The 27,976-nt window shown below is 43.2% G+C and overlaps 1 protein-coding gene and 1 pseudogene across 2 annotated transcripts in view; both read right to left on the bottom strand.

Moving 5' to 3' along the window:
- Window positions 1-1,925: 1,925 nt before the first annotated feature.
- On the bottom strand, window positions 1,926-3,886 carry LOC140522780 (calcium-binding and coiled-coil domain-containing protein 2-like; annotated as a pseudogene).
- Window positions 3,887-7,031: 3,145 nt separating this feature from the next.
- Window positions 7,032-27,976, bottom strand: part of LOC140526146 (H-2 class II histocompatibility antigen, E-S beta chain-like) — a 32,417-nt gene continuing 11,472 nt past the window's right edge. Inside the window, exons 2-6 of one of the 2 annotated variants that reach the window (XM_072642102.1) lie at window positions 10,868-11,143; window positions 8,994-9,275; window positions 8,432-8,542; window positions 7,916-7,939; window positions 7,032-7,745 (exon numbers count right to left, since the gene is read on the bottom strand). In XM_072642102.1, the coding sequence (XP_072498203.1) occupies window positions 7,732-7,745; window positions 7,916-7,939; window positions 8,432-8,542; window positions 8,994-9,275; window positions 10,868-11,143 (707 nt within the window). In that variant the 3' untranslated portion in view covers window positions 7,032-7,731. The other variant, XM_072642101.1, reaches the window with a different exon arrangement.

Raw genomic sequence — 27,976 nt, 5'->3', positions numbered from 1 at the left:
ACAGGTTAAGAACCCATTGCCTACAGATTATCAATAGCTGCATTTCTCACCACTTCAAACTCAACTTGTCCCAAAATGGGCTTACCACATTTCTCCCCAAACCTTCGCTTCTTTGCTGAGTAGTCTCCCTGACCCATCTCTCCCCATCCTCTACTCAGCTATCAAGTTGATCTTCCTAAAACAAATTTAGGTCACCCTTCAATTCAATCAACAGGTGTGTTCAGGGAAAACCAGGACCTTGGATGTGATGGCTGCTGAGCCATTTTCAGGGCTGTTTTCCACCTTTGGTGTCCCCTACTCCAACCAGCTCTCACCTGTGAATCCAAAAAGCTGCAGCATGCGCAGCAGCCATACCCCCATTTGGGCAGACAGACCAAACCAGGTCGAGGGTAACCAAGGGCTCTCAAACCCATTGGTGAGTTAGGGGGGTGTCTACCCCAAGCATGTGAATACTTCCCCTGGTGGAATGGTGAATGAGAATAATTTGTTCCAATGGCCATGAAGGCAGCTGAAGCAGGTGATGTGGAGGGCTTAGAGCTTAGTTAGACACCAAAGACGCTAAGGTTATCCACTGCATCCTGAGCCATCAATAGTTGTCTTGATTCTGTCCTGCCACTGAACTGTGATGACTCTGGAGGAGTGAGTGAGCCTGATGACTTCATGCAACTCTGCCTCAATTAAATTCAATTTATGCACAAATCAAAAGACATCACCCATAGCATTATGCTATTATACTTCAAAGTCCTGTGGCAACAGGCAAGTGATAAAGCAGCAGGTGCAGATATACAGGGAGCTGTAGTCACAACCCTGAACACAGGCAGCCCAGGCCATAGGGTAGTTTCTCACTGGAAGCAGCAGTGGAACTCCACAGCCCCCTGGGTGTCTGAGCAGCCTTTTAAGGATCACACTGCTCACCTCCTGGTGTGAGGAAGGGGGTTAGAAAAGGTGCCCTAAAAATTGGCTGTCTATCCAACCCTGGCCTGATTACCATGGCAGGCAGGGAATCCCACTCTGGGGTCAAAACACAAACAATGTACAAAATGTACAGAAACATCTTCAAAGATGATTCCAGTCACCATGGGCTCCTTATTGTCTTTAGGATCAAATATAAAATCCTTTGTCTCTTAAAGCCCTCCATAAACTGTCTGCTTCATACCTTTCCAGTCTTCTTATACCTTAATGACTTGAAGTACTCTTTGACCCCTAACACTCCATCCCCCAACACCCAGCATTTACACAGGCTGACCCTTACTCCTAGAGCACATTCTTCTCTTAACTTCCCTAACATCTTTCAAGCCTCAGCTAAAGTTCTACCTTCTGCAAGAAGCCCTTCCAAGTCCTCCTTCATGTCAGTACATTCCCTCTGAGGTTATCTTCAATTTTTTTTCTGTAAAACTCTTGTGTGAACTGAGCATGAAGTTTCCTACCTTGCACCCTGAGCTCAAAAGCAGGGAATATTTTCTTTCTATATATTCCCCCAGATTACAGAGTGCCTGACTCACAGGATGCTCTAAATTATTTTTTTTTATGTGAAAACATAACTTGTGATTTCATGGTCTTGCTCAAAGCCACCTCCATTCATTCAGCCTCTCCTGTGGAAATCTTGCTGTTATCTCTAAGCTTTCCTCTACCATGACCATCTCCTAGGTGCTGCTAAATGCATCTCTAGGGCATCTCTCATATTTCTTCTTTGTTTTTATTCTTAATTTTCTACTACAGGAGAGGCCTTTATTAATGCCCCCTGAGACTAATGTAGTACTTCTCAGTCTAAGGAAGATGATATCATAAGTAGCGTTGGCCCTGGTGTGTCCTACTAGGTTCTTTTCCTAATGAATTCTTAGTATTTCCTCTTTTTATTTTATTTTATACAGGCTTTCTAGTTTTATCATCCAGTGTTTTCCAGACTTGTTTTTGACATACCATTTCTCATATCTCATAGCCATTTCCCCCATATCCACTATTTTTTCACTAGATGATTTTATTTTTCTTCAGCAATCAAGAAAGAACAGAATTGTAAGTATCCAATATTCTTGCTTATCCAGAACTGAAATCTGTACCTGAAGCTGATCAAGGTGATCAAGGCTGGTCTTCAGCCTGCTGACCATTTTCTCAAGATATGTTCTGGTGCTGCACTTTAAGCTGAACTGGTTCTGTCTCTGCCTTTTGGTCCTTTTAGACCCTCATTCTTTTCATTCAGTTCACTAATCCTCTGCTAATCACTGATATCTGTCAGAGACTCTAGTCTCCCCTGCAGTTGCTGTGCCCCTTGGAGTTCACCCTGCATGTCTCTCTATTTCTGGAGACTAACACAGGTGCCTCTCAGCTCCTGGTTCTGTTGGTGCAGTTCCTGGTTGAGCAGCTCAGTCTCCTCCTGCTCCTCTCCCTGAGTGGTGACCATGAGCATGTCCTCCTCACTTTCTGGATGGAACTAGAAAACAATACTGCCCCCCCGCCCCCAACCAAAACAAAACAATATCATTGAACCTGGGGAGGTAGGAAGCTTTAAACTGTACTTGGTGCTGCAAAGACAACTTTCTGTGGAGGACAGCAGGCAAAGCAGGCCCCATAAAGATGTCCTACTTTCGTTTGTCTTCCATCCTCCCCAAAAGATGGCAATTGTCTTTTCAGTGGAGAATGAAATGCTCAGTGAGGATGTAATACCATGTGATGTCTCCTCTAAGGATGGAAAATTTCTCCAGGTAGTTAAAGATTATCTCAGAGAAATGGCAGAGATCCAGCAGGATGGCTGACTTTGGGAGTTCTCACCTGTCTCTTCCATGGTGGGGGAGTCTCCCAACAGCTACAAGCAACGTGGTTGCAACAGAAACCAGGGCTGGGGCGGAGCAGGGAAGGGGAGGCAGGGACCATCGTAGGCTGAACTTCTTTGCACCCACTCCACCCCCAAATCTGCTGTTCTTAATGAGGGCATCAACATCTATCCAGTAATCCATGTCTGAAACTTCAATATCACCTTCACTCTCCCTATTTATCCACTCACATACTAGTTTGTGTGTGTGTGTGTGTGTGTGTGTGTGTGTGTGTGTGTGTGTGTGTGTGTGTGTAGGCAACACCTCTTGCATATGACCTCTTCTCATTATTGTAAAAGTTTCCAAATTGTCTCCCCACACCAATCCATCATTCACAGGTTAGGGACTCCCACACATACTCAATAAGCTCCAGTGCTTCCCTATTACTTCCCTTTTCAAAACATACAGTTATGTGTTGATTATTTAAGATTTTCTAACTGCAAATGCTGTTTCCTTTCCTTTAAAAAAAACACAACATTGATCTTTTCTTTTTACATTATCTTCATGTATGAATACATCCCTCCCCTCCCCTAACCTTTTAAACAATTATTTAAAGGAGAAAAAACATAACCAAGAGCAGCCAATACAGCAACTGTGTCTGATGGTATATGTATCATTTCATACCCATAATCCTCTGCTGCTGCAGTGGGGAGATGTCTATTTCCTCACCTTTTTTAAGGGGCCCAAGTTTGGTCGTTAATATATGGCATTCAGTTTTATTGATTTATTCCTTCCAATTATAATGTTATAATTATTGTATATAATGTTTTCCTGGTTTTATTTCATTTTACAGTAGTTAATGTCTCCCACGTCTTTTCTGAATTCTTCCACTTCATTAAATTTACATAACACAGTATGGTTTCACCATTAAGGAGTCAATGAGCACTCATCTTCTTTCTATTTCTACGGTGCCATAAAAAGTGCTGCCATAAATATTTTTACCTATATGTATGTATGACATTTTTTTGTTGTGAATGTGATAAAAGTATGTATCTAAGACTGAAGGCTAACATTACCTGCAAGGGAGTAACACAAGACATTTTCACAATAAAGGACAGGGCAAAGCCAGGGGGCTTCATTTCCCCACTATTTTGGGCAACGTGCTACCCAGTGTGAAGCTGCTTTACACTAGAAAGATCATTGGCTCTGAAATCAGAGAACATTAGTTCGAATCTAACCTCTGAGCTTTACTACCTTGTGACCTTGGGCTCTGGCCTGGGCCCTTTTCTTTTTCCTCTACATTATTTAGCTTGGTGATCTCTGCAGCTCGCACACATTAAACTATCATCTCAAACCAGATGACTTTCCTGTCTCTTTGTCCAACCCTAACCTCTTTCATGACCCCTATTCTCCCATCTCTAACTGCCTACTGGAAATTCCTAAAATGCATGTACTCCAGATGTCTTACACTCAACATGTGAAAACTGAGCTTATTACTTATGACGTCCTCCAATACCACCCTCAATTCCCTATGGCTGTGACAGGTACCACCTACCTCTCAGTTACACAGACTCACATCCTTGTCAGCCTTGACTCTACACTCTCATCTCCCACATCCAGTCATTTGTCAAGTCCTAGCCTTTCTACCTATTTCTCACATATGCCCTTCTCTCTCCTCTAACATGGCAATCACCCTGGCCCAGGCCCTCCTCACCTTAGGCCAGAACTATTACAATAGCATGCTGAGGGGTCTCCCTGCCTCAGTCTCTCCCCACTCTGGGCCATTCTCTACTCAGATGTCAAATTGCTCTTTCTGAAGTGCAAGGACTTCCTAAAGACTCACGATGGAAAATGCTGTCCACACCCAGAGAAAGAACTGACGGAGGCTGAATGGAGATCGAAGCACATGGTTTTTACTTTCTTTATTGTTTCCATGTGTTTTTTCTTCTGTTCTGTTCCTTCAAAATATGACCAGTGTGGAAATGTTTTACACGACTGCCACGTATGGCCTATATTAGATTTTGTGCTATCTCGGGAAGAAAGAGAAAAGAAAAATTTGTAAGTCAAAATCTTATAAAAAATGAATGTGGAAAATTGCTTTTACATGTAATCAGAATAAAATCAAATACTATTTTAAAAATAAAGTGCAGGTATGACCATGTTATTTTTCTATTTGACAAACTTCAGTGACCCTCTAGTATAAACAGGAACAAAAAGAAAATCCTGTTTCACTTTTAGACTGTGAGCTCCTTCAAGGCAAGGACCATTGTCTGCCTTTCTTTGTATCCCAACACTTAAAACAGTGTCTGGCACACAGGAGGCATTGAATTAATGCTAACTCAATTGATCTGACTAATCTTATGGAGCTTAACCTTCCTCATCTGGAAAATGATGGGTTTAGACCAGATGAACTCTGAGGTCTCTTCCAGCTCTAGAGCCATAATAGAAAATCAAAGGGAATTGGTTGCTAGAAAAATGTATGAAAGGAAATAATGAAGTCCTTGAACCCATGCTCTATTACTTTATACTCTATACTAAAATTCCAATGGATTAGAATCTATGGGAACCTGAAAACTGAAATACTGCTCACAAATGACATTGTTTCTGCACACAAAGGAAAAGCAGATGAAGGTCTTGGGCATCTCATCCCTCACCAGCCATTTAGGGAGGTGTTATTTTCCCCACATCTCCCTAGCTCCACTTACTGCTCTGACACTGACAGGCTTCTGCACTCTCCAAAGAGGGAAAAGAGCCCAACTTGGATGCAGAGCAGAGGAGGCCCAGCATCCTCATTTCCACCCACACTGACACTTCTGCTACTGGTCAAGAATGGCCTCCCATAAACTTCATTGGGTAAAGGTAAGTTCTGAACAGCCTCATCCCTTCCATGGAAATGAACTAACCACAAAATCCACTCATTTAAAAGCATCTCCTGCTAAACATTATGATCAAATGATGATTTTGAACAACTAATTTCCTTCTACTTACCCCAAATGCCACTAATTCAGGGGAACCTTAGATGAGATTCCCTTATCGTTACTAATAAAAAGCTAACAAACTTCTACAAAAGGTCCAGAAAACAGCTGGTTTCATAGTAGATTTCATAACTGTGACTAGAAGGAAAACTGTTCACTAAATAAGAGCTTGAAGAAACCAGAGGAGAAAACAATTTTGATTATATGAAACTGGGCAGCCTTTACATGACAAGATTAACAGCTAAAAGAATTGTTGATGGGGGAAAAACGTCTTTGCCTCAGTTGTCTCTGATGAAGGAGGGGCAGCTAGGTGGTGCAGTGGATAGAGCACCAGTGTAGGAGTCAGGAGGACCTGAGTTCTAATCTCACCTCAGACACTTGACACTCACTTGCTCTGTGACCTTGGGCATGGTCTTCTTTGGCAATGCAGGAGGAACACGCTGATAAAGGTGTGTTATCCAAGACACATAGGGAATGAATACTAATATATAAGGCCAAGAGCTTTTACCAGTAGGTAAATAGATAAGTGGTCAAAGAAAATGAATAGTTCTCAAGTTTGCTCCAAATTGCTAACAATGAGAAAAATGGAAATTAAAACAACTCTGAGGTTTCACCCATTCCCCAGCAAATCTTCCAAGGTGCTAACACATGAAAATGGTTCCTGTGGGAAGGACTACACAAAGACAGGCAGCTTGATGTCCTACCTCTGGAGCTATGTACTGGTACAACAACTGTGAAACACAATTTGGAATCATGCTCAAAAGTGTCCAGATCTCTATGCCCTTTGATGCTGAGATCTCATGGCTTAACATATATGCCAATGGTGTAAAAGATGGGGGAAAAACCTCAGATATGCCTATGTACCAAAACACTCGTTGCAACACTTTGTGTTAGCAAAGAAGTAGAAACAAAGGAGGGGCCCATCACCTGAAAAAGGGTTAAGCTAATTGTGGCACAGGAATGTGTTGCAACAGAAGAAACAATAAATATGAAACATGGGAAGACTTAAATGAACTGATACAGAACAGTGTGAGCAGAACCAGGAAAGAAACACACTCAGGACTACAAAATGGCAGAAATGGTGCTGAATGTTATATAACAGGAGTTACCAAGCTTGGCCACAGAGGAGAGAAAATAAACATTTCATGGAGGAAGTGGGGAGATTATGGGTATGTATTGTGCATGTGCTGCTGGATACATGTGATCTGTGTGACAGTTATTAGGGAACTTTGGAGAAAAAAATTTGTTAGGAGGAAAAGCAATGGGGGCAGGGTATATATTAAGCAATGAATGTAACATGAACACAAAATGTATTACTAAAACTTTAATTTTTCAAAAGTGCCATGGAGAGGCACAGTATAGGCCAGCACAGGCTACAGTATATTATCAAATAAGAACTGAGCAGAAGTCACAGAAGAGTCATCAGAGAGATGGATCACCAGAATGAGTGGGGCCCATCACATGGGAAAGCTAAGGGCTTCTTGGCATGCAGACTATGAGGGCACTGATATCTACATATCAGGAAATATCTCGGGAAGGTCACTAGCTTGTTGACTAACCAACTTCTGTGTGAATTATGGAAGGAAATGGACAAGAGACCCCCAGGATGAAAAGGTGCAGTTGGATTACAATCTGCACCTCTGGAAGGATTTCATACTTTGACAGATTCTACAAATCTCAAATGCTGAAGTTTCCTCCTCTGCTCCCCTCACTTTGTCTCCGTGTCACCAAGCACCAGTTGATTCTCAGTTTTCTAATTCTTGGGTGAAGGTTCAAGGGATAAAAATGGATCAAAAAATGGTATAGAAACAAAGGAGGGTAGAGGGGATCTTTGAAGCTCTCTTGGAGAAATGCCAAGAGTCTACACAGTCAAAGGTACATAGAAGGAGCTATGCCAAGGGAAGGGGTCAGTAAAGCTAATTCCTGGAGATCTGGGCACAAGCAGAGGCGTCCAAATGTGAGAGGGAGGCTTGGGGACTCAACAGTTCCAGGGGACACAGGCTCAGGGATCAGCTCAGGAGCCCTGCAGAGGACACAGAACATGCACAGAAGAGTCTACATGGGGGTCTGAATCCAGAAATAGAACAACTTCTTACCACTAGGGGCCCCCAAGTCTCTTCTTAGCTTCAGGTCCCACTGGGCAGACACTGCAGCTATGAGAATTCTGACCCCACCTGGGTACATGGATCTTACCTGTTGGTTGTGAACCACGATTTCCTGGGAAAGGAAGAAAGACAGACATACAAATCCTTGTAAATCCTAGAACCACAAAAGCAAAAGGTACCAAGGTTCTGAGCATTGTGGGACTGGGGGCTCCTGCTACTGCTTAGTCCAGTACTGAATACCACAGAAGAAGCACTTAATCGATGGTTCATCCATCCAGTTTCAACTGCGTGAGTGGATGGGGGCAGGGGGGAGGGTGAATGCCATAGGAAGGGCTAAATGCTGGAACCTGAGACACCTCCCAAGGCTCTCTCTATTGTGAATATGAGATTCCCTAAGACCCTTGAGCCCTAGGATCTGGCCCCTTCACCACCTTCTATAAGTTCCTGGGGGGGGGGGGTATAGGGAAAAGAGCTGAAGCCTGAGTCAGTCCACCCCTTCACCCCTGACCTGGGGCCAGATTTCTGGCACAATCAAATATCCTCTCTGTCCTAGAGAAGATCATGGATGGGAGGGGGCCTCAGGCCTTTCCCCAGACTATCTCACCTTTCTGACTCCTCTTGTGGACAATGAGGCCAACCCCAAAGAAGATCAGCCCCAGCACGAGCCCCCCGACTCCACTCAGCATCTTACTCTGGGCAGATTCAGACTGTGCTTCTGCAAAGGAGAGACACCAAGGATCAAAAGTTTCCTTCACGAGCCAGCCCCATGTGGGGAGCAGACTGGTCTGAAGGGGTGAGTGAGAAGGTAGGTAAATCCTGTCTAAGAAGGGATTGATGTGCAAAGGGCCTTTCAGGACTCAGGAAGTGAAAGTTCACCAGGAGAACTGACATCCATCCATCTCAAAGCCTAGCGAGTCTCAGAGGGAGGGCAGCTCCTAGGGCTGGGGCCAGTGAGGAAGCTGACAAGGTCTCCATAGCTCTTAGGTCAGCACTACCATTAGGGGGCTGGGCTGGGAAAAGGGAGGAGGGCGGGTAGCACCACATGGGGTTTGTATCGGCTCAGGGCAGAAGAAAAGAGGGCCCAGGATACACACTGAGGGGAACTCAGAGCTAGCTCCATGTCCTGAGCAATGTTAGAACTGGAGGGTGAGGGAGCTCTATCTCACTCCAGTCGAAGACGACAGGTTTCTGAAGGCTGGAGTGCTCCACTTGGCAGGTGTAGACATCACCATGCTTGGGGGTCATTTCCAGCATCACCAACATCTGGTAAGTCCAGTCTCCATTGCTGACCAGGCCTGTGGACACAACCCCAGCTGTCTCCTCCTGCCCATTCAGGAACCACTTGACCTCAATGTCCCCAGGATAGAAACCAGTGACAGAGCAGACAAGCAGGTTGTGGTGTCCCAGGGGAGTGAGCTTTGATGGATACACAATCACCTCGGGCTCAACTGGAAGAAAGAAGAAAGACCTTGAGTGAGGGAGCCAGAGCAGGTCTTCTGAGTCCAGCCACCACCTCTGCCACGTTATCCACAACCAGCCTCAGGTCTTCTGTCCTTCCTAGAGCCAGAAATGGGCATCTTGGTAGACATTTAAATTCCTCCTAAGACTAGAAATCTGAACTAGCAGGAAGTGGGCCTAGGAGTGGGTCCATGGTGCTGAATTATCACAGCCCCAGCTCATCAGGATTCAGTGATGTGGGAAGAAATTAACAGGTAAGATTTCTCATTGTAAACATTGTAAAGGAGTATTTCCAAAAGCAGATTATAAGTGCATATAATAAACTATTTTCAGAAAAACTTCTAGGTCACATATTAAGAAATGGTATCAATCCACTGAAGAAATCTTGAATCAGGGGAACAGTGGTGAATACCTAGGCCCAGCAGAAACCTGAGCATCCTGACCCAGAGTCCAGGGACCCTGGGAGAAGCAGAAGTATGTGTCGGTCTGAGGAGAAAGATAATTTCAAAGAGTCATCACAGAAGACTGGGAGGGAGAAGGGAGGGAGAGATTGTGTTTGAGACAGGAGAGAGCAGAGCATGGGAAGTCTCTGCTGAGTTTGGATTCAAGGATAAAAAATGCAAAGTTGCATTCATGACTTAAAAAGGTCCATGAAGCCTGGGCACTCAAGACTTGGGGGATTTAATTTTATATTAATTATTTTCTTGTTCTCTCTTTTTCCAATTGCGTGTAACTCTGTGAGGCTACTTGGGATTTTTTTTGGTAAAGATACTGAAGTGGTTGGACATTTCCTTTTCCAGCTCATTTTACAGATGAGGAAACTTTGGCAAAGAAGGTTAAGTGACTTGCCCAGGGTCACACAGCCAGGAAATGTCAGAGGCCAGATTTGAAGTGCGGGACATGAGTCTTCCTGACTCCAGGCCTGGCACTCTTTCCACTGCCCTACCTGCTGCCTATTAACCACTTTGGCATTGTATAAATGAGAGTTATTTATTGGTGAACGGTTTGGGGCCTGTTCCCAATGTCATTAATGCCCATTAGAACTGGAGGAGGGAAGAAAATCTGAATTTGACTGAGGAAAAGGGACTCAAAGAAGCAGAATCCATGGAGGGCCAGGAGGGTGCCTTCCTCTTTCTCCCTTCCCTCTGTCCCTCCAGTCTTTTTCTCCCTTTTATTCTCCCCTTTCTCCTCCTCTCTCTTCTGCCCCCTTGTCCCCTTCTCTCCTGTCCGGTTGTTTCGTTCCTAATTCCTGCCCATCACCTCTGTCGTCTTTCTTCTCACTGTCACTTCCCTACCTCTTCTCTCTCTCTCATCCCTTCTTCTTTCTCCTCCATCCCAGTCCCCTCCCCCATTCTTCTTCCTTCCCTCTCATCCCCACTTTGTCCCCCATCTCTCTCCCTCCCCCATTTCTGTTCCCTGCCCCTTCCTCCTCTCTCACAACCCATGACCTCCCCTCCCTCCTCCCCGTCTCTCCCCTGCTCTGGGGGCCCCGTCCCTGCATCTGCTCCTGTGACCCCCCCCACCTTCCCTCCTCCTCACCTGCCCCCTCCCATCACAGCCTCCCCTCCCGGGGCGCACTCACCGCGCCTGGGAACTAAGAAGGGCTCAAGTATCTCGTAGTTGTGCCTGCAGACAGTGTCCACCTCGGCCCGTTTCTGCTCCAGGACCTCCTTCTGGCCGTTCCAGTACTCAGCACTGCGCCGCCCCAGCTCCGACACCGCCACGTACTCCCCCACGGCGCTGTCGCTGTCGAAGCGCGCGATCTCCTGCCGGAGGTAGATGTATCTGTGCACCAACCGCACGTGCTGCGTCCCGTTGTCAAAGTGACATTCGTACTTGGTCTGCAACATGAAGTCCTCTGGGGGGACACCGGGGGAGGGTCAGCCCTGCGGACACCCCCCGCCCCCGAACCTATGACCTCACCTGGGCCAGACCAACCAGGGAGTGACCATCATCCCCTGCCCTTCCTGCGCATGCTCAGCCCCACCCCCTCCGAGGCCCAGAGACCACAAGCCACTTTCCCGAGGTCCCCCCGCAAACCCGGACTGGAGCAGGACTAGAACCCAGACCTCCAGGTTCCCGGACCGCTCCTGTCTGCCTGGTGCAAACACTCCCAGGACATTTTACCCCGAGGCCTCCTCCCCCCAGTTTAACCCCCTCCCGGCCCCTCTGCAGAGACCCCCCCACACCTCCATGACCCCGGAGGTCACAGCCCCCTGTCCTCTCTGATCAAGGGACAGTAATCACCCCAATATGACCCTCGCCATGGCCGGTTCTGCTCCAGTTCTGCTGGACCTGGGCTCCCTCCCCCAGTCCCCCTCCTGGGCATGTCTTACATCCTCCTCCTGGAACGTGAGCTCCTCCAGGGCAGGAAATGACTCGAGTTTATGTGTAAACGAGCCCCCAGCACAGTGCCTGGCACATGGGGAGCGCTTAATAATGCTTATTGCTGACTGATATCCCCCCCACAAGGGACAAAGTGATTTTAGAAAATATAACTGTGACCACTTAATGCAGCTCCTGAAGAAGCTGTGCTGGCTCCCTATGGACCCCTGGAGAAATTTCAGAGCCCTGACCTTGGCCCTCAGAGCCCTCCCAGGCTGACTCCAGCCTGCCTTTCCAGCATCCCCTATTATTCCTTCTCACACACAATTTACGTTTTAGTCAAACCAGCCACTTGCTGCTCCCCAAACTCAGCCTTTCATCTCCCACCTCCACACATGTGAATAGCCTCCATGCCTGACCTGCCCTCTGCACCACTCCCAACTCGTGGATTCCTTGATGTTTTTATACTTAACTATCTTCCCTTCTCTGTGCAGAGCTGTACTTCCCCAAAGAGAGTCAGCTAATAAATAAGCATTTATTAACTGCTTACTGTGTGCTGGCTACAATATCAGGTGCTGGGAATATAAATATATAATGTAATATGTTCCTTAGGAAGAGGAAAATCTGAAAAAGGTATGAGTTTAGGGGGAAAACAATGAGTTCAGTTTTCAACATATGTTTAAGAGAGCTTAGACACCTCAGGCATGAAATATCCAGGAAGCAGCAGGTGATGCTGGACAGAGACAGGGGCAGGAAACACAGACCTCCCAGTCATCTGAACAGACATGGGAATGAACTCTACTGGAGCTGAGGAAGTCCCAGAGAGAAGAGGAGAAGAGGGTCCAGGTCAGACCGTTAGGAAACAACCTCATTTAGGGCACAGGATGTGGATGATGAGCCTGCAAAGGGGACTGAGAAAAAGTGACCAGAGAGGTAAGGAGAGAACCAAGAGAGAGCAGTCACAAAAACCCAGAGAGGAGAGAACACCCAGGAGCTGAGGGAGGCTGACAGGGGCAGATTCAGCAGAAAGTTCCTGAAGGAGGAAGCCTGAGAAGAGACCATTAGCTTTGGCAGTGAAGACATAGATCCTTGGTCACTTTGGAGACAGCAGTCTCAATAGAATAATGAGGTGGGAAGCCAGACTGCAAAGGACTGAGGCATGAGCGAGAGAAGTGTGGAGAGAGTGTGTGCAGGTACTTTGTGTAGGAGTCTGGCTGAGTAAGGAAGGGAAAATATGTAGAATAATCAGGTGAGCAGATTACCATCTAGCCAAGGTGAAGTATTTTTACAAAGCTAAGAATCTGTTCACAACTGAGGTTCTTTGTAGGAATGCTTCCAGTGCCCCTTCTTACTGAACATCCAAACTGTCACTAATAAAGGCACCGCCATCCTCCTGTCACTGAGGCTGGGTTTGGGGTTTGGTCTCTTTCTGTATCCCCAGAACTTAAACTTAGCACAGTGCCTGGCACACAGTAGGTGCTTAATAAATGTTTATTGACTGACACTGATAGTGAGAACGGATACAGAATGAAGTGGATGGAACCCGCAGAAGAACTGATACAATAACAATATGGTGAAGACAAACAACTTTGACAGACTCAGGAAATCTGATCACCGTAATAACCAACCATGACTGCAGAGGACTGATGATGAGACACAGCACCCACTTCCTGATCAGGAGGACTCAGAATGCAGGAGAATTGTTTTAATGGACAACGCAAAACTTTGTTTTACTTGACTGTGCATGTTTATAACAGTGGGTTTGGTTTCTTCTCTCAATTTGAAAGGGAGAAGTATAAGTTTGGGAGGTAGGAAAGGCAGTTTTTTGCTGACTGAAAATATATTTTTTAAAAGAAAAATATTTATAATTTAGACCCAAAATGTCACTAAACTATATATCCTTCACTGACCCAGAAATAACAGTACTAGGCATATGCCCCAAAGAAAGTCAAAGGTAGAAGACACATAGCTGAGATACGCACACACACACTCACACACACACACACATATGTACACAAATACATATACATATGATGAGATAGGTGTGTATGTGGGTGTTTATAGACATAGCAGCACTTTTTGCTGTAGCAGAGACCTGGAGACAAAGTAGGTGCCACTGTTTAAGAAACAACTAAACACATTCTGTTCTAAGAGAGTAGAAGTGTATCCTCAGTCTGTGACAAGTGATGAAAGGTACTGATCCAATGAATATCAGGAAACACTGACTGAACATCTGATGCAGAGAGAAGGAAGCAGAACAAGGAGGCCAGTTTCCTCAATGACAATAGTCTGAAGGAAAACAGCCTTGAAAGACTTCAGCCTCACGTCAGTGCAATGACCCATCAAGGCTCCAGGAGACACAGACTGAAGCACTTCCCATCACTTGGCAAAGAAGTGATGGACCTGAGGCAGGGAATGAGACAGACATTTCAGTCACAGCCCAAAGACACAGGGCTCCCATTTGTGGGGGTGGGGAAGTTTTTGGTTTAGGTCTGAGTGACTCATGGGTAGTGATAATGATGCAAAAAATGACAGAAAAGATCAGTGAAACATTTTTTGAAATACAAAGACCAGAAAAAATGTCAAAAAGTGACAGAGACAAGCAAGGCAGTTTGGGTCCTCTCCTGTTAAATTTAACATACACTTTACAGAACCAAACAGGGAGGAGCTCACAATTTCATCTACTGTCAACATTTTCTGGTTTTGAACTGTCTCTTGCAAAAGCGAGACTTGAAGGGAGATTAAACTCCTAAGAGAGAGAGAGTTGAGGAATTGAGGTGGGTACATTTCTTTGCGGGAGACGGGGTAATCCACCAATTTTAAAATAATCAGGCCATTCAATGAAGAACTGGAAGGAAAGTTAGCTGCCATGCAGTTCTACCTCCATGTGTTATAAATGGGGATGCTGAGACTCAGAAAAGTGATGTGACTTGCCCAAGGTCACTAAAGTAGTAAAGGAGGGATCAAGCCTTGAACCCAGGGCTCCTGACTTCTTTCCACTGGATCACACTGTTTGTAGTCAGAACACAGGGCTTCCAATCCCAATTGTGCTGATGAGTCTGAGACTTTGTGCTAATCACTTCTCTCTGAATCAATTACTTCCTCCGTAAAATGGAGACAACAAATGTGGCAATCTCTGTTTCATAGATTTGTGGTGAAGATCTCAGAGGACTGTATATGGAAAGCAAATTGTAACAAGAGAGCCCATATCAGGAGAAGGTACTTTGATTTTCTGACCCATCCCAATGGGTCTTCCTTCTATTACTACAAAGCAAAACCTATCCACACTTACTCCTCCTGTGTGATTTTTCCATACATTCTCTATAGAAGACCCACCCCCACAAGCTGGAAAAATAAATGTAGGTCTTTGGAAATTCTGAGGTTACCAATAAGACCCATCCAACTTTCTTTCCAATCATTCATTTCCTCCATGATCTTTCTTACTATCATTCATAAGGACAGGTTATCACTGAGAAAAGGTTACAACTGACTGGAGTATCTCCTTTTGGAAATTGTAACTTTAAGATTCTGAAGCAGAAAAAAACATTTGTGCTAAAAAAAGAAGACACAAAAAGAAACAAACTTTGAACTGGGAGCCATTTGGAAGTGGTAGAGGCACTGAGCCATTTCCCAAATATAATCCAAATAAATCCATTCCTCTTTTTCAGTTCTGGGTCCAATCTATTATCCATCTGCAGAGCTTCCTCTAAATGTGCAGAGTGATGCATTAATTAGAATGTCATAATCTGAGCAATGGGCATTTTTCATCCCTTTCACACTTTCCTGTATGGATTGTAAGGCTAGTCTATTTTTAACATAAGGGCAAATTATTAGTATGAATATTAAATTTTTTTCTGCCTCACTGGATATTATTATCAAAGGAACACTGAGTGAGGTAATTTCTGTTTTTCAATCTTTCAGAAAATTTTGAATGATTATGGAATCAAAGACTCCTAATTAACCAGCAGTAAGAATGATGGAATCTTATATTCTATAAATTTTTTAGTTAATTTTGAAATGGTAAAGGTTTGGTGCATTGTTGAATCCCAAAGAATTGGCATAGAAGTCAGTAGTTCCTGATGCTCTCTCAGTCACCTTTCCTTTTGGTATCAATAAGGTCTAATAATTTCCAGGATCTTTCTCTCCTTCCGATCCCTTGAATATTGGTCCCTTGATACCCTCACAACTGTATCATTTCTAACGCAAATCTCTTCTATGAATACTTGGCAATTTAGCTGCTTTTCCTGTCTTTGTTTTCTTTGCAGTCATTTTTACCTCCATGTTAAGTACATCCAGGACTGTTGTTAGAATCCAAATGCTATGTGGCTGCACTGTCCTTCAAAGAAAAACTCTGACGTGCTTATTTGCCAACAATATTGGCCATTGTGATGGAAGAGATTGAGTGCAGTGTCCAGGTCAAAGAACAATTCCCTATGGACAGTGAGGTTCCCCAGATATTTCTTCCTCTTCTTTTTTAAGTTTTTAAGATTATTTCAAAGTTAAATACAAAACAAGAAAAAGAAAACATTGCCATGTACAGAGGGGAATATGAGAGGATTCAGTATAAAACAATAAAGTTCCATTTCAATAAAACCGATGTAACAAATACTACATGTTGATTTCAAAGCTGTCCAGCTTTGTTTTGCTTCCTTGAAGGTTTTCTTTTGTTCTCTGTTGTGAACTTTTTACTTTATTTTTTTCCTCCCTCCCCTCACTAGAAGATTATAATTTACATACACATATGTTTATATGTAAACACATATATATCTATAAAGATACACATAAATACGCATATAAACTCATAAACGTATACGTAAGACCATACTGTGCTTATTTCTATTTGTTATCTGTTTCTCTGAAGGTGAATTGCATCGTCCTTTATAAGTCCAAGTCTTTCTATGTTTTTCTAAATCAACAAGCTCACTATTTCCTACACCACAGCAATATTCCAACACAATCAGAGACATCGTCTATGAAAATTTTTCCCAATTTTTTGAACTCCTTCTATTCTTGGCTTCATCGGTTTTATTTATACAAGAAAATTTTAATTTCAAATAATCAAAGTTTTCCATTTTACACTTCAACAATGCTGTCACCTTTTAATACAACTTAAGTTCTGATATTCCTGAATCTGCTTTCTTTACATATTTTTTTTCCTGGTTTCTTTAAAGTTCCTGACTTTTTGTTCTTCCAAATGAACATTGTTATTATTTTTTTCTAACTCAGTAAGGTAATTTTTTAGTTAGCCTGGACCTAACCGTCTCTTTGTTCTCCGAAGTAAACTCAGAGAAAACCTCTTCCCATGAAAGCAAGGCAAGATGGGGCTGACTTACCATCCTTTAGGAGACCCTTAACCTGAGACACTATCTTGTATAGTAGGACTTTTTCCATATCTGAATATTTTGTGGACATGCACTATGTTATGACATGTTAATGGTAAAGAAAACACATATATCCTGGGTCATAATTTCAATTGACACTTTGTCAACTCTCTTATCTTATTGTATTTACAACCTATTCAGTTAAGAAAATTCTTTTCTCATGGTATAGTTAAATATGTATTGAGACCATAAATCTGAGAGACAGAGACATCCTGGAATTGTTCTAAAATGGATCAAAGCCTTGTCATTCTTCTGTCAGGCAGTCAAAAGTTTCTTTCTGGCTCCATGGCCATGTAACTGCTAGGTTTAAGGGAGTAAACAATATACATTCAGCCTGTTTGACTTTTTTAATCAAACTTTCAGGTCGACAGAGGGAAGAGGGAGATCTTGGCCTCAAATATTGCAGCTAGGGCACAGAATGACAACAATGTGGTCTCCAATTCAAGTAAGTCAGACCTGGACTTGAAATGACCTCAAATATGTGTAACATCCTGGTTTCTTAGACGTTTGCCTGTCCTCTTGGTAAATTCAAAATCTAAAAGTGGGAAAAATGTGTTCTAATATTTTCCCAGTTTTAAATCTTGATGTTACCAAATTTCTGACGTTGTACTTCTGAATCTTGGACACATCTAGAGCCTCTGGCCCCTCTTTCTTTCCCTGAACCCTTGAGCTGGCTATGCTGATAAGTCCTGAGTCCATCCTCATACCTGTGACTGCCCTGCTCAGCTCAATCCTTCCTACCAGGATGACAGTCTACAACATGGCTCTCTGCCAAGCTCCAGACGCTGCTCTCTGTGGCTTAAAATCTTTTCTCCAAAGCCCCCAGCTCACCCCATCACTCTCCATTGCTGTTTAAAGAACAACTTCTTAAGCCTAGAAATCAAGGTCTTCTCCACCTCTGCTCCCATGTCCCTTTCTAGCCTTGTTTTCCACTTTTGCCCACATGAAATGTCAGCCCAGGCCAAAGGCTATAGACACTCCCTTAGTTCCTCCTTACGCTTGCACTTTTCTGAGCTCATTCTCCTAGAGATATGGGTTCTCTCCCTATTGGGTTCTCTCCAGTGTGAGGTACCCCCATCCCCCAGTCACCTTGGCTCACAATCTCAGAGTTATTCTCACTCTCATAGCCCATATTGAATTGGTTGTCAAAACTTGGCAATTTTACCTTTGAAGTGTCTTGAATGTGCCCCGTTTTCTCCTCTGATGTTGCCATGGCCCTGATTCAGGCCCTCATCACCTTCCACCTGCACTATTGCAATAGGTTGCTGCTGGGTATGCCTGCCCCCAGTGTCTCCCCATTCTTTTCCATCCCTCATTCAGCTGCTAAAAGATCTTCCTAAAGCACAGACCAGACCCTGTCACCCACCTGCTGAACAAACTCCTGTGATTCCCTGTCACCTCCAGCATCAAATTTAAAAATCCTGTTTGGCCTTCAAAGCCCTTCACATGTTGGTCCTTCCTACCTTTTCAGTCTCCTTATTCCTCACTCCCCTCCCCCACTCAAGTACTCTGTGACCCAGTGACACTGCCTGCCCTGCTGTCCCTTGATAATATTTAATATAAAATTTTGGAATAATCTCTTTGTTCTCTCTGAAGCAAACTCAGAGAGTGCTTCTTCCTATGTCAACAAAAGCCAGCCAAGGCTGACTTAACATTCCTTATGAGACCTCTAACCTAAGACACTCGCTTGAATAATGGGACATTTACCACATCTTAATATTTGTAGACATATACTACGTCATGGCATGCTAATGGTAAAGAAAATACAGACGTCTTGGGTCGTAATTTCTATTTGAAATTTTGTCAAACTCTGTTATCTTATCGTATTTACAACCTATGCAATTAAGAAATTCCTTTCTAATGGTCTAGTAAATCACTTATGGAGGCCATAAATCTGAAGGAAACAGAACACCTTCTTTGTCCTAAAACAGATTTAAGGCTAGCTGTTTTTGGTATTTGGTAGCTAGATTCACTGTCTAGCTCCTTGGACTCCACATACTGTTACTTTAAAGAGAATGAATTAATCTATAATAAATAATGAAAATGTATGCATTTAGCCTGTTGCCTCTACTTTAACCAAAATTTCAGGTTAACACCCTCCTACTAGACACTCCAGCTCCCAGCTTTGGGCATTTCCTCTGGCTGTCCCAAGGTCTGGAATGCTTTCCCTCCTCAGACCTGACTCATGGCTCCCTTGGCTTCCTTCAAAGTCCCAACTAAGATTCCATCTTCTACAGAAAGTCTTTGCCAGTACCTCTTAATTCTAGTGCCTTCTCTCCGCTGGTTATTTCTAAATTATCCTGAAAATAACTTGTTTGCACACAGTTGTTTTCATGTTGTCATCTCCAGGGACTTTCACCTTTCTTTGTATCCCCCACAGTTAACACAGTGCCTGGCACAAAGTAAGAGCTTAATAAAAGTTTGATTCACTTCTAGCTGGGAGGCTATTTAAATATTGTGTAGTTTGAATGATGGGCCACATGGGGGCAGCACCTGCTCAGTACACCCATTGCTGATACCTAGATGATCCTGGAGTGGTCACCTGAGGTAACCAGCCTTCACCCTACCAGGACTAGGAGATCCCCTGCCCCTGGGTCTCCCTTTACTCAGGCCATGACATACTATCTCTAGAAGGCTCCTTCTCTCTTGTCCAGCCCTGGAGAATGGGTGTTACCTATGGCATGCTCTCCCCCCAGAGGCAGTGCAGGACACAAAGTTCAAAGGTAGATCGTGGGTTAGATCTTAGAGGACTACTCTAGAGCAGGTTAGGACCAGAAAGAGACTGTGATTGGCCAGGGCAGGTGCCAGGCCAGGCTGCAGGGGCAATAATATAGACAGTGCACCCCAACTACACTCACACTAGCTGGAAGAGGTTTGTGCCCCATCTCAGAGGGCTCCCTCCCTGCCCAGGACAAAAGATCTCATACCTCTCCTGAATTATGGAAGAGACCCTGTGATCCAAATCTGGGCTTAAGGGAGAGCAGTAGCATTGTGGAGACCAGAGATGGCACTGGCAGGCAGGGGTCCAAGAGTGCAAGCCCTGTCTGATCCAGGGAAGTGGGGGACTAGGGAACATTGAGTCTATACCTCTCTTTTTCAGCCCATTAACAAGGGACCATGAAGACAGAAAAAAGTCAGCCTGATCCCCTTGGTTTATCCAGCCCAATAACTGCCTCTAACCTGCCTCTGAGGAATAGATGGGCAGACTTTCTCCTACTCCACCATGATGTTATTCATGAAAACCAAACTCCAGCTTCACTTATGGCCTTGAAATTATACCTTGGAAATTAATCCAGGAAAGTCTATGCCTACCTTCCCCAATAACAGCAAAATTTAAATATTTCCAGTAGTTTAGGAAGCTGCTGTGATGATGTTTAGTGGGACAGAAACATTTAGACGGGGTGAGAAACCTTGGCATTTTGTGACCATGTCCTCCCCCTAAATCAATAAACTCCAGTGATGCCTTCTCTCCTCCAGGATCAAATATAAAATCCTCTGCTTGGCCTTGAAGGCCCTTCACAGCCTGACCCCTCCTATTTTTCCAGTCTTCTTAACTTTTTGTTCCCAGAACCCCAGAACTCTGCTGTCCAGTGACACCGGCCTTCCTGTTCTTCCTCCCATACATTTTTCCCTCTCCCAACTCTGGACTCTCGCTGACTGCTCCCCATTCTCAGAATTTTCTTCTCTCTGGCTTACTCCTAGCATCAGCTCCAACTCCACCTTCAGGATTCCTGTCATTATCCTCCTTAATGTCAGTGCCTTCCCTCTCTTGATCACATCCCATTTCTCCTGTATCTATTTTGTTCACATAGATTTGTTCACCTGTTGACTCCCTCTTTAGATTGTGAGCTCCTTGAGAACAGAACCTGTCTTTGACCTTTCTTTCTATCCTTGGCATCAGCACAGTGCCCTTCTTTATAACTACTTATTGGCAAACTGCCTGGAGCCTCAGCTCTTGGAGGAGAGGCTGCATGAAGTCTCTGAAGGCCAAGGAAAAGGAAACAAGGGCCTAAGGAAGAGTTAGTTGGGACAGGAGCCTGAAACCCAGTCTCACCCACTGCCCATCTCTCTGAGGACCATCCTGGCCCAAGTCCTTCCTTTGGTCTGGGCCCAGAGTGAAGAGTGCTCCCCTTGGGCCCCACCTGGACTCTCTAGGGAGCTTCTGCTCAGTACTTACTTGGGGCATGTCTGTCTGCAGCCACCTGGGAAGTCAGCACCAGCAGGGTCACAGCCAGAACCTCTATACAGATGCCCCTGCGGAGCAAGACACACAGCATCCTGGAGACAAGATGAGACTGAAGGACCCAGAAACGTCTAAGAGTCAGACCTATCTTCTCTTTAAGGGAATTACCCCAACATTGACTGGACTAATTTACAGACTCTCTTCTCTGCCCGAGGGTTGGGCAACCTCAGAGTTGAGAGTGCCAATCAGCATTAGGAATGAAGTCCATCATTAGTTCCCAAGCAGACGTTCCTTTTGCAGGGTCTGTTCTAATATTTCTCTGGTGAAGAAAAACCAAAAGGGCCCAGAAATCACAGAATGTCAGGGAAGGAAGGGGCCCCAGAGATCAGGCCTTGCCTGGACTGTTATAATATCTCAATGTGAGGGTGCTGCAGTTGAGCTGCTAGTGTAGATCAGTGAAAGTCTTCACTACTGTAGTAGGTCCCATAAAAATGGAGAATAAATGTTCCAATATTTTGAAAAAGGAAAGATGGACAAGTGTGCAATCTGTGGTTCAATGAATTTTGCTTTTGACTCTCAGAAAAAAATTTAAAACATTTTATAAAAGATATGGTTTGTGAGCATTTTGAAAGGCAAGAGTGACTGTATAAAGGCCATTAAGGCTTCATCAAAAATAGGTGATGCCAGATGAACCTTTCCTCTTTAACACTGTAACCAAACGGATGGATCAGGAGAATGTTGTAGATGTATTAAAGCTGGATTCCCGTAAAGAATCTGACAAAGTCTGAAAACTTCACTCATTCCCAGGTGAAGTGCTGATTTACTTTTGTGTATTTTATATCAATCTAATTTGACAGCTCTGACTTTTGTCTGTTGTTTTGCTTGGAGAAGTGGATTTATTCACTATTTGTGATTTGTTATATTCTTCTGTGTAACCAGCATTTGGGGGAAGGAGAGAAGCAGAGGGATATAAGCTAGGTATTATCCTCTACCTTTACAAGTAATCAGTAACCAGTCATTATGGAGAACAACCTGGAGCTGTACCGAAAGGGCTATGAAGCTGGACATACCCTTTGATCCAGCAATACCACTGCTAGGTCCATATCCCAAAGAGATCACAAAAAAGGTGAAAGACCCAGATGCACAAAAATATTTATAGCAGCTCTTTCTGTATTTGCTAAGATTTGCAAATCAAAGGAATACCCTTCAGTTGGAGAATGGCTAAACAACTTGTAGTATGATCGTGATGGATTATTATGGTGCTATAAGAAATGATTAGCAGGATGAGTTCAAAAAATCTTGGAAAGATTTACGTGAACTGATGCAAAGTGAAATGAGAAGAACCAGGGGAATGTTATACACAGTAACAGCAATCCTGTGATGAAAGTGGTGATTGACTTAGTTCTTTTTGGCAACATAATGATCCAAGATAATCCTAGAGGACTAAGGATGAAGCAGACTCTCTGTCTCCAGAGAAAGAACTGAGACTATCTGAATACACACTGAAGCATGCTGTTTTTCACTTTCATTACTTTTTGTCTTCTTGTGTACAGAATGACTAATATAAAAATATTTCACATGATTTGATAAAAATAAATTAATTTCAGATTGCTTACCATTTCAGGGAGGAAGGGAAGTGAGGGAGGTAAACAGAAAAGGATGGAATTCGGAACTCAAAGTTCTTTTAAAAATACTTCTAAATTGTTCTAACATGGAATTGCATAAAAAAATTATATTAAACAAAAGTAGGGGTAGGAGAGAGATGGGGAAACAATCTGGAACTCAAAAACTTGTGGAAATGAATGTTGACAACTAAAAATAAACTAACTTTAAAAAAAAAACTAAAAAAGAAAAAGTATCTATATATGCAAAAATATTTATAGTAACTTTTGTTATGAAATTGTTGTTAGAAATTGAAGGAATTTTCATCAATTGGGGAATGGATGAACAAATTATGGTATATAATTGTGGTGGAATACTATTGTTCTATAAGTCATGACAAGGGGATGAGTTCTGAAAAAAAATCCGGAAAGACTTATTTGAACTGATGCAGAGGGAAGTGGGCAGAACCAGAAGAATATTGTACATAGTTATAACAATATTATAAGATAATTAACTGCGAACGACTTGACAATTCTCAACAATACAATGATCCAAAATAATTCTGAAGTACTCATAATGAAAAATGCTATCCACTTCCAGAGAAAGAACTGAGAAGAGTCTGAATGCAGACTGAAGTAAAATTTTTCATTTTATTTTTCTTCCTTTTTTTGCAACATGGATAATATGGAAATATGTTTTTCTTGATTTCACATGTATAATTGATGTCATGTTTCTTACTTTCAGAAGAGGTGTGAGGGTAGAGAAGGACAGAATTTGCAACTCAAAATTTTTTAAAAGGAAAGATAAAATAAATAATAAAAATTTTTAAATACCTGAAAAAAAAAAGCAGAAGTAAACATGGAAGCAGATTTTGTTGTGAAGCTGTCATTCCCTAAATTACAAATACTTGGAGAGGGAGAAGCCCCAATGGTATTTTAGGGAGTGACAAGGTAAAAGAGAAAAAGACCATTTTCAGAAGTCTTTAGAATTTCCACTAAGTACAAGGAAAGCATGGAGCCAGTTTCCCATGCACGTCTGTCATTCCAAAGTTTTTCTCCACTACCTTCCTGATGTCCTTTGTCCACGTCTCTCTGAATGATTTCTCCAAAGTTTCTCCAGCCAAATGAAATAAGCCCCTTACATAGTTAGGGAAGTTATGTAACATCACACTCAGTATTCTGTCCACCAATCAGCAGTCACATTCCCCTTCACATAAGCATCATGCAGCACAAAGTTATCCCTCCTGCACATTTTTATGGCCATTGCAAACTTCCTCTACCTGGGTGGGAATCAGGTTACAGTCATTATGACTGGAGTGTAATCTATAGAGGGATGAGGAACCCCAATACAAGAAGTGCTGGGGACAGGATTCTGAGCTCTCATTTTCTCTTAGAAGTTTATACCTAATGGTTGAGTTTCTCCTGGCTAAGAACCTATAAGTAAGTTTGAAAAAGAAAACCTGAGAAAGGTCCACACTGAGATCTGCCTCAATCACAAGTGCCCTTTTAATGGAACATCTCCACTTGAGGTTCGAAGTGAGGCAGAGAAAGGTCTGACATAGGAAACAGGGAGGAGGATTTAATATAACCCCTCTCAATAGAATGAATACTGTCAGTCTTTGCTGATAGCTGTGTAAGTATGTAACCATATCCTTTTCCCTCACCAGACTCTGCTTACGCATGCTCCATCTTCCTTAAACTATCCCCCAAGCCTTATCTCTCAGAGTCATGGGTCCCATCTACAAAGCCTCTAATTCCACTCAGGAAAGGAGGAACAGAGTAGTTGTCTTTCAGAGGTAAGGTAGGGCTGGTGCATCCTGAGTTTCCTGGAGTGAGATAGAAAGGTGCAGACTGCAGAACAAGTTTTGAGGAAGCTGTTTGGGGAAAACACTTCAGTCCTGTCTTGGAAGGGCACTGTTCCAGGAAATAGGGAGTAGAGGAATGTGTAGTTATCATCTGTCTCCAGCAAATGGAGCCTAACAGCAGGTCTGGTCTAAGAGATTAGAGAAATCAGCAGTGTAGAAAGATAGTACTGAGGGTAATTGATTAGGGGAAAGAGAGAAACACAGGCAGAGAGACAAGAAGAGAGAACACTTGGATATATGAAAAGCCGAGGCCTTGGGATCAGAGAAGGATCTGGAGCAGTAGAGAATCAGAAGTTCCATATGGGTGTAAAATAAGGTCTAGACTAGAGATAGAACAAGATGTGGGAGAAGTGGGAGCAAGATATCTGTATTTCTCTGGCCAGCTCCTAGGGCAAGATGTGACAATAACATGAACAGCTCCTTGTTGGCTGACTGGATGCCAGCGCTTGTGGTTGAGAAAATGAGAAGTGTAAGGAGAATGAGCCCACGCTCAGGTCTGCTCAGCCATGGGAGGGAGCTGGGCCCACAGCTTGGCTTGCCTACCAGGATCAGCACCAGAATCAGCATCCAATATTTATGAGGTGATGGGGTTCAGTGGCTCAGTGAGTCAATGTCATTTGTCACTATGGTGATTAAGGATTGAGGGTGAAGATGGGCAAATTCTGACCTGAAATTGGCCTTGAAGACAGAAAAAGTAGTCCTATACATATGAAGACCGTGACATCCTTTTATCCCAATGACAAATCTGGGGAGTCTTATAAGCTTTGCCAAGAGATCTGATGGTCTAAGTAGCTTCTGATGCACTTTGGGTCCCAGACATCTTCTTCCAATTCTTCTTCTCTGATCTCTTCCTCTTTATACTCCCTCTATACCTATATAGAACCCTTGTCTATTCATGTTTCTCTCAGTACCACTCCCTGTTTTCCAGGCCTCCAGTTCTCTTTCCATCATGGCTCCTCAACCATTCATTCCATCCACCCTGCATCTCTCCTGTTGTGGCTGTCTGATGAAGATCTCATGATGTAATTGCCTCTGCTTTCAATGTTTGATTCAATGAACAAGCATTTATTATGCACCTACTGTGTGCAAAGCCCAGCATTAGTGACTGGGATATACAAAGATTAGGAAAAAAAAGCAAAATGTCTCTGCCTTCAAGAAGGTTACATTATACCAAGGGGTTATAGTATGTAGTCCCTGTGGCCACCTCTCTGTCCCCCTTTCACATATGAAGTCCTCAGAACAACTGTCTCAGATTCAAGGTTTTCTCTGGGTTGACATCTATTTAAAAACAGAGCTGACAAGCCTCCACTAAAGTATTACCTTTTGTTCTCAGGTATTTAGAGATATAAAGCCTAGACATATACACTTGGGAGTCATACATTTAGGAAAAAAAATGAAACTGTGTGAGTTGATGAGATCACCAAGAGAGAGAGGATGTAGGGAAAGAAGAACAATCTTGAGGAAAATGTATGATTAGGGAAGAGGATATGGACAGTGATCTAGCAAAGGAGTTTAAAAGAAGTGATCAGGCAGGTAGGAGCCCCAGGAGAGAACAGTGTCACAAAACCACGGAAAAAGGAAATATTCCGGAGGAGAGATTGTTTAACAGCATCAACAACCAGGGAGAAGTCTGGAAGGTGGGGATTAAAAAAATGGTATAACATTTAGCAATTGAGATTTAGTGAAATAACTTTGTGTTTTATTTTGTTCTAAAATCTAGGTCTCCCCATCTGTCTGAGGCTTCAGATACAGGGGCTAATCTGAAGCCCATTCCCACTACTAATCTGCACAGCCTTGACTGGTTCTATGTCTGACCTGGTCTGGTTTGTCTCCTCCTGAAGCAAACAGATGGTTCCCCTCTTCCCCCTTCCTGAGGGCTCACCATATTAAAGTTGAACTTAGTGCAGACAATGGATCAACACAGCCCTCTACGACTCTGAACTCTAGATATCCACTAGCTTCAGCCACCTTATTGCACCTGGGATTACAGGTAGGTGTGTGTCCCCATGCCCGGGGAAGTGATAACTTTGCAAAGATTGTTCAGTTATGTGGTAGAGTTAGAAGCTAGATGTCAAAGGATTAAAAATAGGTACCGCTATGAAAGTGGATCCTCTTTTCCCAGAGTTTCATTGTGAAACAAAATAGAGATATAGGATAATAATTTGAACAAGGGATATGGCAAAGTAAAGGTATTTTAAAGATGGGGGAGACTTGACCATGTTTATTGGAAGAGGCCTGAATATAGAGAAAGACTGAGAATGAGAAAGAAAGAAAGAAAGAAAGAAAGAAAGAAAGAAAGAAAGAAAGAAAGAAAGAAAGAAAGAAAGAAAGAAAGAAAGAAAGAAAGAAAGAAAGGAAGGAAGGAAGGAAGGAAGGAAGGAAGGAAGGAAGGAAGGAAGGAAGGAAGGAAGGAAGGAAGGAAGGAAGGAAGGAAGGAAGGAAGAAAGAAAGAAAGAGAGAGAGGAAGGAAGGAAGGGTGGATGATCAAAGGGGCTAATTCCCAGAGGAGGAACCAAGGAAGGAGAATCATACTCCAAGAAGGGAATCTTGTAGGAGAGATGTAGGGGACAGACGTACATAGGGGTGAAGTGAGAAAAGGTCCAAAGTTTGAAATCAAATGAGATAATACTTGTAAAAAAAATAGAATAGCATTTCAAAAAGTGTCTGGCATGCTGGGGGCATTATAGAAATAGTTATTCCTTTCCATTCCTCTCTGTAAGGCAAGCCAAATGGAGAAACATAGACTGGGGATGAGGAGATCGGAAAATCAAAATTCAAGGAGGGTATATGACACTGGCTGACACATATTAAGATCTTAATATTTGTTGACTGACTGATTGACTAGGGAAAATGTCTGGAATGGGACAACAGCACTTCTCCCAAATTCCCTGGGCACAATATATCCATCCTAATACAGTAGCTGGAATTGAGGGAGACCTTTGCTATTCCTGTAGATGAGAAAGAAATGAGGAAATAGTTCTTTGAAATATTGAAGGGGGTGAAATCCTAAGGACCAGAGGGAATATACTCCCTAGCTGCCTATGGTGTTATAAAAGTGTAGGAGAGGACAGCAAAGGCTCAGAGAATTGCATATAGAGCACTAGAATCCTGGACTGCAGAGTAATAAAATGTGCACTAAATTTGGAGTCAATGGAACTGGGTTCAAGTTGAGGTATTCCATTTATTAGCTTTGTGACTTTGGACAAGTCATTTTCTCTCTTCGAGCATATTTTCTCACGTGTAAAATGGGGATACTTACAGACCTCATAGAACACAGTGCAGTAAAATAGCTTCAGGAGAGAAAAACTCTTTGTAAATTGCGTGGTACCATTGTAG

The sequence above is a fragment of the Notamacropus eugenii genome, chromosome 2, assembly GCF_028372415.1.
Source record: "Notamacropus eugenii isolate mMacEug1 chromosome 2, mMacEug1.pri_v2, whole genome shotgun sequence".
Taxonomy (NCBI): domain Eukaryota; kingdom Metazoa; phylum Chordata; class Mammalia; order Diprotodontia; family Macropodidae; genus Notamacropus; species Notamacropus eugenii.
The sequence above is the reverse complement of the archived record's forward strand: the minus strand, read 5'-3'. Positions and strand labels throughout refer to the sequence as shown.